This window comes from Mustela erminea, chromosome 19 (assembly GCF_009829155.1).
Source record: "Mustela erminea isolate mMusErm1 chromosome 19, mMusErm1.Pri, whole genome shotgun sequence".
In the NCBI taxonomy this organism is placed as follows: domain Eukaryota; kingdom Metazoa; phylum Chordata; class Mammalia; order Carnivora; family Mustelidae; genus Mustela; species Mustela erminea.
Genome location: NC_045632.1, coordinates 15727162 through 15744019, shown reverse-complemented (window position 1 = coordinate 15744019; position 16858 = coordinate 15727162). Strand labels below are relative to the sequence as shown.

At 55.5% G+C, this 16858-nt stretch overlaps 1 protein-coding gene and 1 long non-coding RNA gene across 2 annotated transcripts in view; one reads left to right on the top strand and one right to left on the bottom strand.

The window, feature by feature from the left end:
• LOC116579610 overlaps window positions 1–5667 on the top strand; it is a 33826-nt gene extending 28159 nt beyond the window's left edge. The window contains exon 5 of the long non-coding RNA XR_004281341.1: window positions 5186–5667. This is a non-coding gene — a long non-coding RNA (uncharacterized LOC116579610). The remainder of the gene's footprint in view (window positions 1–5185) is intronic.
• Window positions 7–16822, bottom strand: SIRT2 (sirtuin 2). Its single transcript, XM_032325153.1, is given in 17 exon segments — window positions 7–675; window positions 678–743; window positions 864–930; window positions 1053–1123; window positions 1845–1896; window positions 1985–2061; window positions 2193–2248; window positions 2555–2614; window positions 4373–4502; window positions 9089–9157; window positions 9492–9548; window positions 9669–9775; window positions 9936–9977; window positions 12366–12479; window positions 12719–12767; window positions 15796–15842; window positions 16722–16822. Coding segments are annotated over 17 exon segments (1233 nt in total). The 5' UTR covers window positions 16738–16822; the 3' UTR covers window positions 7–522.
• Between the last annotated feature and the right edge of the window lie 36 nt (window positions 16823–16858).

Genomic DNA, 16858 nt, shown 5'->3' with positions numbered 1-16858 from the left:
GGACAGTTGATTGTTAGTTGTTTTTGTTTTTAATTTGTCTCCAATGAGCAACATTGTCAGCCCCTCCCGGCAGGGGAAGAGAGTCCCAGAGGGAACAGGTCCAGCACCCACTTTGGGAGTGGGAGGCCCAGACTCGGGAGACCTTCAGGCTCAGCTCCCCACAGAGGATGTTAGGTTTGGAGGGCCCACACTCCACCAGGGTACGTTAGACTTGGCAACCCTGGGCACAGGCCCTTAGGAGTGGCAGAGGACATGGAGAGCCCTGGGGAGGCCTGGGGCCCCTGTCGGGAACAGTTAGAAGTTTAGAGGCAGTCCTGGCCCTGGGAGCAGTTAGAGATTAGCGGAGGTTGACCCCCGTCCCAGCGGGTGGTTAGAGACTGCGGGCTGTTACAGCTGGGCTGCCCAGGCCTCGGCTCCTGGGTGCTGTTAGAGGTTTACCAGGGTCAGGGGGCGGGACCTCAGTTTTGGGGGTGGTTAAGAGACTGGGGAAACGTTCTGAGCAACCCAGACAAGAGCTGCAAGTTAGAGGGGGCCAGGGCTGGTGGGGGCTCTGCGAGAGTTCTGCCCAGGAGCCACAGCTGTCACTGGGGCCGCTCTCCCTCTGAGGTCCTGGCCTCCTCCTTGGCGGGAGGTGGAGACTTCCTGGGGGAAGCTGAAGTGTTGGGGTTGGGGCTGGGGCTCCCCGATCCTGCCTGGGCGTCAATGCTGGCATGCTCCTTCCGGACGAGCTCCTCCAGCTCCTTCTGCAGGGGGCAAAGTTCATAGAGGTCAGCAGTCACCATACATCATGGAGTCAGAGGATCTGAGGGGCAGGGGTCTAGGGGTGGGGCTCCAGGTGGGATGGGGTGGCCCAGATTCCTTACCTTCCATCCGAGGAGGTCGGCAAGAGCCAGGCAGCCCTGGTCACAGTCACCCAGCCAGGCTACGTCTCTGTGGGCGGGAGAGTCAGAGCTCCCGGGCTTGTCCCCGGCCCCTGCCTGCCCTTCCCACTCAGTGTGCCTTCTCGCCTTCCCTCCCACTTCAGCTGGAACCCACGCAGGCCCAGGACTCACCTGTAGGCCTTCTTGGAGTCGAAGTCCATGCCTCCTCCGAGGCCCATCATCATCCCCAGGAAAGGGTCAGTCTGTGGTGGTGGGGGGGAGGGGACAGCTCAGAACACAGACCCGGGACCAGGTAGCCTGGCTCTGTTCCCTGCTCTGTGACTTCACTCAAGTGACCTGGCCTCCCTGAACCTCAGTTTCCTTATCTGTAGAGTGGGGGGCCATCACCAAACTGCTCCTAGCAGGGTACTATCAGTGGGTGAATACTTAGAAAGTACTTAGGGGCACCTGCCATCTCAGTCAGTAGATCACATGACTCTTAATCTCAGGGTTGAGTTCAAGCCCCATGCTGGGCGTGAAACCTACTTAAAATAAATAAATAAAACAAAGTGCTTGGAACAGTGCCTGGCCCATGGCATGTTTGGCCTGTTCGAGGAACCATCCCTCCCCAGGGATGAGGGAGCGAGGCCACCTCAGGAAAAGAGCTGAAAGCAGGAATGGGCGCCTCCCGATGCTGGGCTGCGAGCCCTGGGTCCGGCTTGCCCCGACTCTTCCCTCGCACGAGGCACAGCATTCCAATCCTGGCTTAAGTCGCTTCGAGTTGGGTTCTGTCCCTTGCTCAGAAGGGTCCCAAGTGACCCAGATGCCTGTAGAATCAGAGTCCAGGTGACCTGGGCTCCAGGGAATCTGGATTCTAGAACTCCTGGTTCTGAGTTGGGGATCCCAGTGAAAGGGAATGTGGGACCCCTGTGAGGAAGAGGAGGAGGGAAAATCAGAGGGGGGCTCAAATAAAAGCCAACTCACCTGCCCAGTCTTCTCCTTGTTGATGAGCAGGCGTGGGGTGGAGAGGGGGGCCCTGAGGGATGGCGAGCTCGGCGGTGAGGACCTGTGCTGGCTCCCCCGGTCCCCAGCCCCGCCCCCGCCCCCGCCCCGTCCCAACCTACTTGCTGATGAGGGATGCGAAGGGCTGCACCTGTAGGGACGTGCCCATGATGAGGAGGAGATCCACCTTCAGGAAGTCCTGTGAGGGGGGCGTGGCCAGTGAGGGCTCCAGGGGCTCGGTGGGGGCTGGGCTGCTTTCCCCCAACACTGCATCTGCAGCTAATTGGGGAGGCCATCTGCCCCCACGTAGGGAGGCCCAGGGCCACTTACTGACTGCATGCAGGAGAAGAATCTCGCTGGGAGGTTCTCGCCGAAGAATACGATGTCTGAGGCAGGGGGACAGACACACAGAGACAGAAAGAGAAGGTGAAACGGGAGGTAGAGAGGCAGGGTCAGAGAGAGAGAGAGAATGAGAGACAGGGCAGGAGCAGAGGCAGGATCAGAGAGAGAGAGAGAATGAGAGACAGGGCAGGAGCAGAGGCAGGCCTGAGGGCTGGGAGCAGTGGAGCGGTGGGGACAGATCTGGGGCACTGGTCAGGGAGGGAGGGTGGCCTTCTTGGGAAGGGGCTCATGGAGGGGTGGGGGTCCCAGCCCAAATCTCTCTGGGTTGGGCCCCTGGCCCCGAGGCTCACCAGGCTTCACCACGTTGTGACATTTCTCACACTTGGGAGTCACCTCTGAGAAGATCTTCTCTGGGCATGGGGAAGGGGAAGGGAGAGAAGAAGGTAAGTGACTCTGGGCTGGGGCCTGGGGCTGCGGCCAGCCTTCGTTGTCCACGAACACACCTCAGTCAGGGGGTTCCCTGGGGTGTTTGCCCTGCTCGCCCTTCTTGGAAAGCTGTCTTCCCTCCCCCTCCCCACCTCCCCAGGATTCCGGGGGTGGGCTAATGACTTAAAGTATAAACAAAAGAACAGGTGAATGAGTAAGCGTTTGCCCTTTGCAGGGGTAACTGGATCTCAGCAACCCCCAACCTGGGCAGGAAAGCTCTCCCAGTGGGTCTTGCGGGACGGCTCTATTTTATTGTGGGGGAGAGACCTGGTGAGTCCCAGGCTGGGTGTCAGAGAAAGGGAAGACTCTGCAGACGATCCTGGGATACATTCGCAGGCCCAGCTGCTTCCCATCCTTGTGTTCTGGGACAGACACCTACACACACACACACACATACACACACACACACACACACACACACCCCTGGTCTTATGACAGTCACACTCCTTATTGCTTATTGATTAAGGAATCTTGAAAAGCATTCCGTCTCTTGCAACCAACCCACAGAATATGAGCTCATTTGTTCAACTCTTCATTCATTCCTTCAGCAGACACATACAGAGCCCTGTTGTGCCGTCTGTAATGTCCTTAAAACCTGACGGCATTGACAGTGGTGGAGAGTGTGTGGCGGCTGCAGGCGCCGTCGCTGGGAGGGGCACACAATGGGGTGGTGTTCGTGGTCCGTTCCCCCCAGCTGTGCGCCCTTGAGCTATTCTGGAAGCCTCTCCCAGCAGCGGTCAGCTGGCATCTGAGCAGAAGGCCACCCCCCATCCCCCGGGGGCCCCACCGCAAATGCCGCAGCTGTCCCTGTCTCACACGGACACCAGACACCGTAGGCTTTGTGAGATCAGCACAAAGAATGTCAGGAATGGCCTGCCGGGGTGAAACGCGGGGCTTCCGAGCAGTACAGTGGACGTCAGACAAGCCTCTCACTGGCCTCTGAGAAAAAACTGGCTGACTTTTCTTTTCCCCCTTTTCTGGACTCTCTGCCCTTCCGTGAACCAGGACAGTGACTCTAACAAGCCCTATTGTCTGCACCCCTAGGATGGCCCCCAGCCTTCATCCCCGAACCAGGCCTATGTCCAGCTTCACATTCCACGGACTCTGACTCACGGGCCTTTGGACCCCGTGGCTCTCACACAGTCCTGTCCAATCTGGTCGTCCCAGCTGTGTGTGGCTTTTAACATTGAAATTACTAAAAATGGTGTAAAATTACAAATTCTGGTCCTTGGGCACATCTGTCAGTGCCCAAGAGCCATATGCGGTTGTGGCCGCCATACTGGACAGTGCACATTTGGATTCGAAGGAAGTTGGGTTTGCCCTTGCGGGCCCCCTTGTGCAAGGTAAGGTCAGAGCCCCTCACAGGATTAAGAGCTGGGGCCTTATGACCTCACAGAACAGACTGTGGGATACTCTGGTGGCCTCTATGCTAACACACGTCTGTGTGTGTGGCTGGACGGGGTGTGGGACCTGGTTCCATTATACCCTGGCTGGGAGGTGGTGTCGGAGCAGTGAATCTTGCCCGCTGCCTCAGGTCTCTAGGGCGCTGCTGTCAGCAGCTAAAAAGAGCCACAGAGTGGGACGGAACGGGTGCCCACCACCTGGAGGCCCCAGGGAGCAGACACGGGGCACCCACGAGGCCTGCCCTCGTGGATGACCGTGGATGACCTTGGGCACCTCACCCTTCATCCAGCTGAGTGAGTACTCCCGCCGGCAGAGGGGGCTGATGCAGTGCGAGGTGTAGAAGGTGCCGTGGGCCTCCACCAGGTCCTCGGGCTCCAGCCCTGCCACTCGCTCCAGGGTGTCTATGTTCTGGGGGGAGACACAGAGGGAAAAGGCTCAGGAGTGAGGCAAACCTCCCCCCAGGGAAAGAAGGCAGAGCAGGGCCCTGCGAAGAGAAACAAAGGGGAGAGAGGGAGGGGGGAGGGAGGGAGAAGCAAGGGGGCCGGGTGTGCCTATAAACCCCTCTGCTCACTCTCAGGGGGGCTGACGAAGTGGAAAAGTCACAGATGGTTAAAGGTGGGGCCCAAAGTCATATGTCTGTGAGCCCAGGCCCACTGCCACTGTCAGCCCAGATGGAGTGTTTCTGCATAGTTGGGCCACTTTGTTTCCATTTCTCAGAAAATTTGTTTTTGTTAGGACCACATGACGTTAGAGCCACCTGCCAGAAATTTTGATGGCACTGATGGGGAAGCCTATAATGTCTCTGTTGGAAATAAGTGCGCCCTCGGATGTGGCATTTGTGCAATAACCAACCTGCACAACTGTCTGTGGCACCCCTGGCTGAGCGGTTACAGAAATAAGTGAATCGGGAGGGTTTATTTGGTTTCAATCACTGTTTTCATAATCAGCAGTTGGGTGTCTTACTGTGGTCTGTTTTCACAGACGGCACATTCACTGGCATTCTTTTAAGACACGGATAGATTCCTCATTAAACCAGCAGGACTATTCTTCCCTTACACATTGACATATGTGCTCTCTCATTTTTCTTAAAGCACGCAGCCCCCCGGGAGCAGCTTTTGTTTGCCCATGAGGAATGCTGCAGAGACAGGTGCTGATGGAGCTGACGGAGCCCGCAGCACATGGCCAGACGCCACCCCGAGATGGCGGGTCATGTGCAGCCCACAGCTGACCTGGCACAGCCTCCCTGAGCTCCATGCACAACCAAAAGGGTTCTCTTTCAGGGGCAGACGGCCCCAAGCACTTGTCTCTGCTCCCTGCCAGCAATCAGCTTGTTCCCCAAACGTGCAGACAAGAGCCACTGTTCCCAGACTCTCTCTGGAGCTCTTCCTCTCCCCCCAACCCCGCATTAGTTTTGCCTTTGTTACTTGACTCAGTCTATGGCCCTGCTCACATGTGAGGAAGCAGTGTGCATGCAAATAATTAAATAGTGTGTAAAAAAAAACAAAAAAAAAACAACTACTGAGCCGCCTCTGTTGTTCTGAGGCCACTTCTGATTTAAAAAACCTCGAATGGGGGCGCCTGGGTGGCTCAGTGGCTTAAGCCGCTGCCTTCGGCTCAGGTCATGATCTCAGGGTCCTGGGATCGAGGGCCCGCATCGGGCTCTCTGCTCAGCAGGGAGCCTGCTTCCTCCTCTCTCTCTGCCTGCCTCTCTGCCTGCTTGTCATCTCTCTCTGTCAAATAAATAAATAAAATCTTTAAAAAAAAAAAAAAAAAAAACCTCGAATGGGAAAAGAATGAGGCTGTCCTACATGTCCTGATATGGAAATGATCCCTTCAAGAGATTAAAAGGCACAGGAGAACAAAGGTGGTAGGAAAGCTGTATATGAAGGTGTGTATTTGTTTGCCGGTGTATACACTATTTTGAAAGGCAATACACGGATGCCTGGGTGGCTCAGTGGGTTAAGCCTCTGCCTTCAGCTCAGGTCATGATCCTGGGGACCTGGGATCAAGCCCCACATCTGGCTCCCTGCTCAGCAGGTCTGCTTGTCCCTCTCCCTCTGCCCCTCCTCCCTGCTTGTGCTGTCTGTCAAATAAAGAAATAAAATCTTTAAAACAAAAATAAAGGTGATAGGAGAAGCCAGCAACAATAGGGGCTTCTAGGGAGGGAAGCTGGGGGCTGGGGAGTACAGCCCCAGGATGCTCTCTCCTAGAGGACAGGCGGTGATGAATGCAGGGTGGTACAGGCTGAGTGACATGTTGCCTGGGTGTGTGGCAGCAAGCAGGGCAAGGTGAGGGTGGGCACTGTCCAGCTCCGGCCCAGTGCTCACTGACCCCCAACCCCTGCCCGGGGTGGGGGTAGGAGGGTTGGCAGTTCTTCTCAATCTGCAGGAGGAGACTGAAGTCCGATTGTCAACGGAAATCCCTTGCTTTTTAAACCTTGACTCCCTTTTTGTTTCAAAACACAGTGTCCCCCTGATGGACACAAAGGCAACAGCAGCTTTGAAGAAGCATGAAGTTGGGGGTGCCTGGCTGGCTCACTCCCTAGAGCGTGCGTTTCTGGATCTCGAGGTTGGGAGTTCGAGTCCCACTTTGGGTGGAGAGGTTACTTAAATCAAGAAAACAAAAGAAAAAAAAAAAAAGAAAAGAAAGAGAAAGAAGAAAGAGAGGAAGGCAGGCAGGCAGGGAAGGAGGGAGGGTAGGAAGCTGCTATGTGGGTGTGGATATGGAAGGGTCTTCCACACAGGGAGGTAAGTGGAAGAAAGTCAAGTACAAGCCCCACGTGTAGGCTAAATGCTATGAATATATTTAGAAGCCGCTTTGCTGTGGAGATTGCAGGGGCTTGAGCGAACAGGGCAACTGTTCACGTGTTTGGACGGAGACTTGCATCTGGGGATAAAAACAGCTCTTGTACACGGCCCCAGAAGCGCAACACCATCACAATCCGGAAAGAGGTGAAGACAGGGTGTTTCAGAAAACTGGGTCAGTGACTCAAAAAGTGACTGAGGTTGACGGAGAGGGTGACAAGTTTGGAGAAAACAAAACAAAATGGTGTCTTGAAACATGAGAAGGGAATGCTTCCCCCCTCACTCCCACCACAGTTGTCTGTTTTCTGTCATCAGCCGTTTTGCTGATGCGTGTGCAGTTAAAGCTGCACAGTCACTGTTGCCAGGAGGGGACACTCGCTTCCCAGAAGAGCGACCCATCTGCTTCCACCGTCAGGGCAGTTTCCTCCTTGGTCTCTGTGCCCCCCTCCTCACCACTCCCAGTAGGTCCTGGACATGCAGCCAGGAGGACCCCTGGGTCAGGTCATATTCCACCCTGCTCAGAGCCCTCCTGTGGCTCCCTCTCACTTAGCCCTTCCTGCGGCCCCAAGACCCCACAGTTAGTCCCTGTTCCCCCACCCCCCTATTCTATCCTGCTGTCCTCTCTGTTCACTTGAGCCAAATACAGTCTCACCTCAGGACCTCTGCCCTGGCTGTTCCTTTTGCCTGGAACACACTCTCCCCCCAGATGATACCGTGGCTCCCTCTGTCCCCTCCTGGAGGTCTTTGTCTAAACGCACACTTCTCAGTGAGACCTTCCCTGATACCTGTTGACAACAGCACCCCCCACAACACTTCTAATTCCCTCTCCTGCTTAATCATCACCCCCTAGCTCTGCTCCCTACCCATCATGTCCACTGTCTCTCTCTCCCCACAGCAGACTGTCAGCTCTAGGAGGGCAGGGATGTCGCCGCCAGCAGGGCCTGGCATGGGGCCTACACTGGGTAAACACTTGTGACAGAAGATGACAGTAGCAGGTCTGCGGTGTGGATTTCATGGAATCAAGCACAGGGGGGCCCTTGGCTTGGAGAAAGCTGTGTTTATCATGTCTGAGCCACGTCCTGTGGATAAAATGGCCTCTGGGAAGAAAGGTTAGGTTTATCCTGAGCGGGAGCTCCTCCTGGAAAGAAGAGGCTGTCCTTTCTCAGGCCACCACCGCCAGTCCTAGGCAGTGGACTCCTGCCCCCATTTGAGAAATCAGTACTTAGGAAGAAATTCATCTTCCCCCTGGTGGCGGCTTCCCAGGCTGGCAGGCTCCAAATTGCCAGGTGCAGGAAGAAAATGTTAGAATGCCCACTTATAGTCAAGTATTCTCTCTTTTTAAATTTTGGGTTCTAAGGTATCATTTAAAAAAAAATTATTTCTTTTAGAGAGAGAGAGCGAGTGCAAACACACAGGGAGGAGAAAGGCGGAGGCAGAGGGAGAGAAAGAATTTTAAGCAGACTTCCCTCTGAGCATAGAGCTCGATCTCACCACCCTGAGACGATGACCTGAGTAGAAACCAAGAGTTGGGCACTCAACAGACTGGGCCCCCCAAGGAGCGCCCTGAGGGATCATTTACAGCACGATGTCACTGTTACTGACGGCTTGTAATTTCAATTTCATGTATTCACCTGCATTCATAAAACACACATTCCTAAAACAAAGGTAGGGGCACCGACTGCTTTTACAGTGAGGGGTGTGAGACGCTGGAAACGTCTTGTCGACTAGTCCAGAAACCCACGATGTGAGCCGTCCTTGCCAGAGAGCCCCAGGGCAAGGCCCTCGGCTCAGCTCCTGACATGTACGAGCCATGGCCCGTGGCACACGCAAGCCCTTTGCCTAATGTCAAAAAGATGCCTCTTCCTCAAGACTCTCCGTCCGCCCGCTGGGAAACGGGTGTGGTGTACTGATTTTGCCAGAGCCAGTTACCCCGTGGCCATCTGCTAAAAACCCTAACCAACCCGGAAATCTACTGTGCAAAGTGTAGCCCCTCAGATGTGCGGCCCTGAAAGGCCAAACTGTTCTGGCCACTGCTTTACAGAAGGGGAAACTGAGGCTGAGGGGAGGTGCAGGGTCTCCCTGCAGGTCACACAGCAAGAACTCAGCGGGCCCGGGCTCTCGGGCCCCAGGGGTGCCAGGATGCACATGGCCAGCCCTCCCCCGACCCCCGGGGAGCCTGAGGCCGCCTACCTGCGTGTAGCAGCGCAGCAGCAGCCCCTTCTCCTTCAGCAGGCGGATGAAGTAGTGGCAGACGGTCGGCTGGGGGGGGGGGCAAGCGGAACAGTGCCCATCGTGACAGAGCCCATTTGCTGCACATTGCCTCATGCCAGGAAGTGTTCCAGACACTCTGGCTTTTTTATATCATGGACTCATCACACTGGCCTCGGGAGCATCACTGGCCCCATTTCACAGATGGGAAAATTGAGGCTCAAGGTCACAAGAGTAGGAAATGAGGGACCAGAACATGGACCCACGTGGCCCGGAGCCCATGTCCTTCATGATCATGGGGTATTTGTCTGAAGAGCCCCAGAAGAAGCCTTTCCCATGCCTGCTGCCCCCCAAGCTTTCCTGAGTGCCCGGCAAGAAAGCTCACCTTGAACTGCCCAGGATAGAGTTCCTTGGCGAGAGCAAAGAAGGGCTCTGGGTGTTTCTGTGGGAGAGAGAGTCAGAGGGCAGGTGGGCACCCAGATGCCCCTGGTGAACTGAGAGATGGAGTCAGGCGATCCCATTCCCTCCCCATTACAGACCTTCCTGCCTGGGGAGCACATACCTTAAAGTAGCCAATCTCAAAGATGGCCTCCGGGTAAGGAAGATGGTACTTCTCCAGGTTGGCGTAGAGGCCGGTGGATGGGGAGCGGAAGTCAGGGATGCCGGCAGCTGTGGGCCGGGGGGTGAGGTGTGGAGCAATGGGTCAGGGACCTCCATCTATACCCCATCAATCCCTCCCCATCAAAGGCACAGACACGGCTCCCTCCAGTCCCTGTAAGGGGGTCCCCAAATGTGGGAGTAGCTATGAGGAGGAAGGGGAGGCACTTACATGTGGAGATCCCAGCTCCTACCAAACAGATGACCCTGCGACCTGGAGGAGAGGAGTTTCTGCATCACGTGACAGTATGCTCGGCCCCAAAATAACAGCACCCATCACAGCCCCCGATGTCGTTTCCTCAGTGCCAGCATTTCAGATGCATGAATGGTCTTCCCAATCATCTCAGGGGGAAGGGGAGGTTAACACCCCCACTTTACAGATGAGAAAACCAAGGCTCAGACAGGGGAAGGATCATGCAGTCAACTGGTGGCAGAGGGGGACAAGGAAATGACGGTTTCAAATTATACCAACTTGGACAGATTTGAGAAAAGGCCACTTGGAGAGAACTTTCCCCTCCCAGATCTATACAAAAACACATGAGCTCTTAGTGAGAAGGCTGGGCAGTGGTGGTGGGGGTCCCCCCCGGAAGAGCTATAGGTCACTGGGAAAAATCTCTGCCCCAACCTCACCTTTTGGACACAATCTTGAATGACCATCTATTTCTAGCGTGTTCCTTCAGCATATTCCTTTCCTCTATAATCAAACACACACCAGCCACTGGAAGTCTGATCATTTTCTGGTGAAGACCAAAGATTTGCCCCTTTTGGCTCTCACCCAGTGAAAGCCGGTAGATAAGAGGGCTTGGATCCTAGCTCTCCTGCTCACCAGCTGGGGCTGGCGGATGGGGGCGTGAGGGGGGGGTCTTAGTTCAGCTCCCCCTTCTGGGTTCCAGCTTCCTGCTCTGTTAAATGGGCATAATTACAATACTGGCTTCATGGGGCTGTCGAGAGAATGAATTCATTCGTGTAAAGCTTAGATCAGCGCCCAGCACTGAGCAAACACTACGTATGTGTCTGCTATTACTCTCTGAGGCAATTGTACCTCTTGAGACCCAGGGTTTGTACGCGTATGAGCACTTTGTTCCTCTGCTTTTCTCCTGGCTTTCAGAAAAAAGGATGGGAAGGTGTGGTAGGAGTCGAATCACTTTGCAAACATTCAGGGCTGTGCGGAAATAGCTCCTTGTCTTATCAGCACCTGCTGGGCAGCCTGGCCATGCAAGACCCAGGCATCTGCCCATCAGCTGATGGCCAGCCCCAAGTGTGAAGCCCCTGAACTGGGGATCTCTGGGGCGTCCCATGAGAAGGAGGACAGCAAGGGGGATGAAGCCCTTGGCTTTGTCTCGGGGTTGCCACTGGGCTAGGCCCAGCTGGAGCTAGCTGGGGCCACACAGGAGGCAGTGTGTGTTCTGGATTCGGGGGAGCCTGGGGTGGAGTCCTGACTGCCTCCTGCCAGCTGTGTGACCCTGCACGGAGTCCCAACCTCTCTGTGCCTCCACTTCCTCCTCTGTCCACACCACTCCTGTGACAACCTCATAGGTACAGTGTGAAGGTTGAAGGAGAGGACGTCTAGCCTAGCCCAGCACCTGGCAAATGGTGAGGGCTCAGTCAGCTGTCGTTCTTCACTGTGCCCCTCACGGGCAGCCTCGTGAGCCAACTGTCCTAAAACCCAAGTGTGGGAGGACGGAAAGAACCAGAGCTTTGCGGCCACTGCCTGTGCTCTCTTTGGGGAGGAGATGTCTGCAGACAGCTGCCCGGCCTGGCCTGGGAGAGTGGGAGGCTCAGGGCAGCAAGCCTGGACGCCTGAGCAGGGAGCCGGCAGCAGCTGGAGGACAGGGAAATGGGAGAAGACGTCCTCAACAAAAGGCTGTTCAGGACCCTCAAAGGGTCGATTGTTCTACTTGAGGACTACCTAGGGCCCGGTTTCTCAGACTCTGGTGACCTCAACTTTCAGCAAGAAATAGAAATGACATGGTGACCTAGTAGAGAGGCACCTACACAGCACTCCAAAACACACTTCCGGTAATAGTGGTCCCAGGGCACGCAGCTCTTGCTCTCCTCCCGGCCCCTCTTCCGGGCATTTCCCTCTCTGTTCCTGGGTTGCACCCCCTAGGCACGTTCTGGGGTAATTATTATTGGTAGCGTCTTCAGTCTGTCAAACAGGCCTGGCCAATCAGCAATGGAGGTGTGACCCACATCTGGCCAATCAGGGACAGAGAAGGTGATTGGTTTGTGGTAGAAGAGTGACCCAACCTGGCCCAATTGGGGCGCGCGCGATCTCTGCCCTTTCGCTTGAACCCCTGGAAGGAGATACTAGGCTAGTGGAACTGACATGTGGTGCCGTCAGAAGCCTCCTTCACCTCCACGCAGAAAACCGGCGCTAGAGGGGGTTAAGATCTTTGACAACACGGAAGATTCTGAATCCAGCCATGCTTAATGCTGGATTTTAGTTACAGGGTCAATGCTCTCTTTTTGGCCTAAGCCGGTGGGAGTTGGGTTTCTTGTTACTTGGAAGCAAAAGGCGTGACGGTTCAAGTGGTGGCAGCTGAGAAGTCACATGGGGCCAGGAGCAGGGCAAGTGGTGAAAGGCAGGGCAGGGACTTACAGCGCTCGCTCTGCATGTAGCGGGTCACCCCTTCCAGGGTCAGGTCGTCCAGCAAACGCTCCTTCTGGGTGCCCAGGCCCAGTGTCTGGGAGAAGAAGTTCCGCAGGAAGTCCACTGGCCAAAAAGCAAAGAGAGAACAGGAGGGTGGGTGTTCAGCCCAAGAGCCATGGGGCCCTGAGTGCCCCAGTCTGCCCTGGGGTCCCCCACCCTCCCACAGCCAGGGTCCTCTAAGTGCTGGCATTGCACCCAACAGACATACTTAGAATGTCACCCTCAGTGGAGGTGAGGGGTAGCAAATACATCCCTGCCCTAAATTGCTCCCCCAGAACCCCACTCCCAGGGAAGATACTCACTCTCTGCTTCGCCGCCAGTGGCTCCTTCCTCAGAGTCTGAATCTGAGTCCTGGAAGGGGTTGGGGTGGGGTGGCCAGGCCCCAGAAGTGGGATTAGCGAGGGAAGAGAGGGGAGGATGGCACCCGGGTTTGGGGGGAAAGGCTCTGGCTGGAAGTGGGCCCAAGGAAGAGAGGGGGTGGTCGGGGGACAGTGTGCAGGCTCTGGGATGGGCTGCATGGGTTGGACACGTGGTCCCACTGCTCCTGAGGAGCTCATGTTCTTTGCTGTTTTGAGTTTGATGGCCCTCATCTTGGAAATGGAGCTCAGAGGATATGGCACTGCCTCAGAGGGCTCTCTGAAATGAAGCATTAGCCTAAGGGAGGCGCTCCAAGGGGCACCCAGTGGGTAAGTGTCAGAAGTACCTGGTGTGCCTGGTGTCCCATGTCCTTGCCTTGCATCCCCACCTGTCCCCTGTAGTGTGGGCCTGCTGCCCTCCTCATCAAAGTCACTTCTATGAATAACCCCAGTGGAAATGCCCCAGTCCTCACCCTGGGGCCCTTAGCCCTCCTTCCTGAAGCCCCGGGCTCCACCTTTCCAACCCCTCCCTGTCATTATCTACTCTTCCCCTCGGCCAGGCTCCCAGATTGCAGATCTGAGACTCCGTGCTGCCCTCGCCCTCCTACTTCCTCTCTCCAATTTTCCTGGGCTAGCTGCCTCATCTGTGCCAATGGTCTTGGGTTAGGCGTTGATAATGCCACCTCCTAGCCCCAGATCTGGGACTCCTGCAGCCTCCTGGATACCTCTGCTGAAGTGACCCCTGGCCTCCCTCTCCCACCACATCTCAATCTTGGTCATAGCATCTCTCCTAAACCTGTCCTTCCTCGTAGGTCTTATCTCAGTGTGGCTTCTGTCCCCCAGTCTTTGTCTCCCTCACCCGCCCTCCTGCCCTAATATGTCTCCTCCCCAGAGCTCTACCTGGTCCAGCCAGTCCTCCCTCTGGGGGCCCTGTCCTGGCCTCCTCCCTAAGCTCCCAGCCTCGGCCTCCACCCCAATGGATGTTACCACCCTCCAGGTGACTGCCTGGCTCTGTCAGCCCACCCTGCCCTCTGCTCCAAGTGCCCTTCTCACTGGCTTCTCCAGTCTATAACCATCAGATCACCACCGGGAATGGAGTCCACCATGATGTCAGCTCCAAGATGGCAGGGAGTTTTCGTGTTTACCGGTGGACACCCCATGCCGGGAACAGGGCCTGGCCCTGGCAGGAGCTCCAGAACTATCCACCACTGAATGATGGATACTCACTGTGCACTACACCAGGGATGGGCCCTGCAGTGGACCTCACAAAAGCACAATTCTGACCAATGCAGTCTCCTGCTTAAGACCCCTCTCCCAAATTATTCTCTGCTCTGGTTTCAAGCCTTTTGGAATAGGAACCACTCTTCCAAACATATTTTAAAATTTTAAATTGCTCTTCCATAGGTTTTGTAAAAACTTTGATCATGAGACCATGTGTGACTTGAGACACTTGCCTCTAGTTCCCTCACCCACCCCTGTCACGATAACCACCATTCACAGTACAGTGGTAATGACTCTAGATTTTTTTCTCTGCATACAAAACTCATTCATTTTCCAGAAATGGGTCCGTGCCACAGTACAACACTGCACCTTGCCTCTTCCGCAGAACAATATACTATAGATCTACCTCCTCCTTTTAAAAAGCTACATAGTGTTATATTGTAAGGCTGTAGTGTTACATTGTAAGGATGAGCCATAGTTCATTTAACCCGCTTACTGACAGCCACTTGGGCTGTTTCCAGTGTTGCCCTATCACAGACAATGCTGCAATTTACACCCTCAAATCTCTCTTTCTGGGACTGAGGATCCCTTTTTAACATTAAACCTTTCTCTGTGACAGTGGCTGAGCCGTCAGAGCCAGGCGAGGGAGAAATCCCAGCCCAAAAGGGAGCTTTCAGACCCTCAGAGTGGCCCTGTTGTGCACCTGTCAGGAGCCTTCCTCTCAGCTTCCACGCTGCCCTACATCTGAATGGCGATCTCGCGTCTCGGGGGGGTTGGCATCCTTTCAGACTGCAGACAGTGAGGCTCTGTGGAAGGACTTGAGGGCCCTGCCCAGCATGTGGGAGCAACTTGGCTGTAGCAGGACCTAGAGATGCTGGTGGGGCCTTCAGGTCTCTGTGAGGCGGCCTGGCTACCTCTTCCTGAAGTTTCTGGAAGGCAACCTGCAGAGTGCCCTGGGTTGCAAAACAGTCCCTGCTCTTCTAGCAGGGGCACGGGAGGTGAGGAAGATAGAGGACAAGTTACCTAAAAGCTCTGCCTCAGATTCCTCATCTGTAAAATGGCCCCAGTAAACCTTGCCCCCTGCAAGGGATTCTGGGAAGATGAAATGAAATGTACACAGAGACCCGAGCAGAGGAGCTGGCTGGAATAAGTACTCAATAAATGCTAACCTCAGCTACAATTAGCTAACCACCCCCAGCCACCAGGCTACTGACCACACCACACCCTTTGTGCCCTCCAGTCTTCACACAACCTGTACACTCTGCGTGGAACGCCATTTGTCACACTGCGTAAGACAATTCTAAGTCATTCTTCACTTACTGTGAGATGTCTGCACCACAGTCTGACTCCTAGGCCAGCCTGTGGATTCACTCAGGGAACAGATTGGCCAGAGCCTCTGTGACCCCACAAAGTTTACTCTGCCTTGAGCTACTTTCGTAATCACCCTGGAGGGTCATTTCCAGTCACTTGTCTGTGAGATCTGTGCATTCAGGGACAAAATCGGATGCCCCTCTCTTCCATGCCCAGCATCAATGAGGTTCCGAAAGGATACGGGGAGGGAGCAAGGAAAGAGAAGAATTTGGGAGGGCAGGCCTGAAGTTGAGGCTGCACACCCTTCCCTGACAGTCCCCAGAATCCACCATTCCCCAGGAGACTGAACCAGGAGTTGGGGCAAGGGACTGGGGCAGTGCGCTTAGGGCCCTGGGGTGACTGTCTCCCCTCTGCCACCTCCCCCCCACCCCGTGTGAGGTGTGGGAACAAGTCCATCTCTCTCCTTCCCTCCACCCTTCCCCAAATCTCACCTGAGCCTCCTGCACCTTCCCTGCCTGGGTCTCCAGAGGGTCAGAGGCTGGGGGAGGAGGGGGAGCAGATGTGGTTACAGTGGGGGGCATGGTTAAGTGGGAATGAAGGTATTCAAAGCATAGGGGCAGGGAGCAAGAAGGCCCGTCAAGCTAAGTACACTGGGTTGGGAGGGAGGGAAGGGATGGGGAAAGCAGACCACGTTAGAGTAAACAGTGCCGTCAGAAGTGGTCAGTCAGACCATGTTAGAGTAAACAGTGCCGTCAGAAGTGGTCAGTGAGGGACAAGGAGGCTGGGACTGGAAGGTTTAGGAGAGGCAGGAGAAAGCAAAGCATACCGGACATGGAGGAAGACTTAGAAGTGAGGAAGGAAATAGTGTTTGTGTGTGTGTGTGTGCAGGGAGGGTTAGGTTTACTAACAGAGAGAAAGTTTAAAAAGGAATAGAGGATATAAGAAAATACTCCGAGTAGAGACAAGTTTAGGAGAGGAGGCGCAGTGGGGATGGCATGTTCAGGAGGGGCACAGGAACTAGAGGGAAGAGATAGGAGGGGGGCACCAGGGGTTCCCTAGCATCATACAGGTACCCTAACAACCAGGTACCCTTAGCAACCGGGTCCGCGGCAACCTAAGTCCTTAGCAACGAGGGTCCTCAGCAACCAAGGTGCGAGAAACACGCGATCATTAGGAACTTGGGGGACGTGGCAAACGGACACTTAAAAGCTCGCGACCCAGAAACCCACCAACCAAGCAAGATGGATCACTTAGCAACGACATCCCCCCCCCCCAACCTTGCCCCGAATCCCACTCCCCTCCATGCGGTCCCAGTCTCCAGCCCCACCATGCCCGTCCTCGGGCCCCGGGGCCTGCAGCCCTCAGCCAGGCCCCGGCGCGGCCCGGCCCGACCCTCCCACCGGGGCCCCCGACTCACGATCCGGCTCGGCCATGGGCGCGGGGCGGGGGCCCTCGGGGCTGTCACCGACTGCTCTGTCCCGTGACGGCACCGGAAACAGGAGGGGCAGAGATAGGGCAAAGAACTACAACTCCCAGAAATCATCAAGGAGGCGT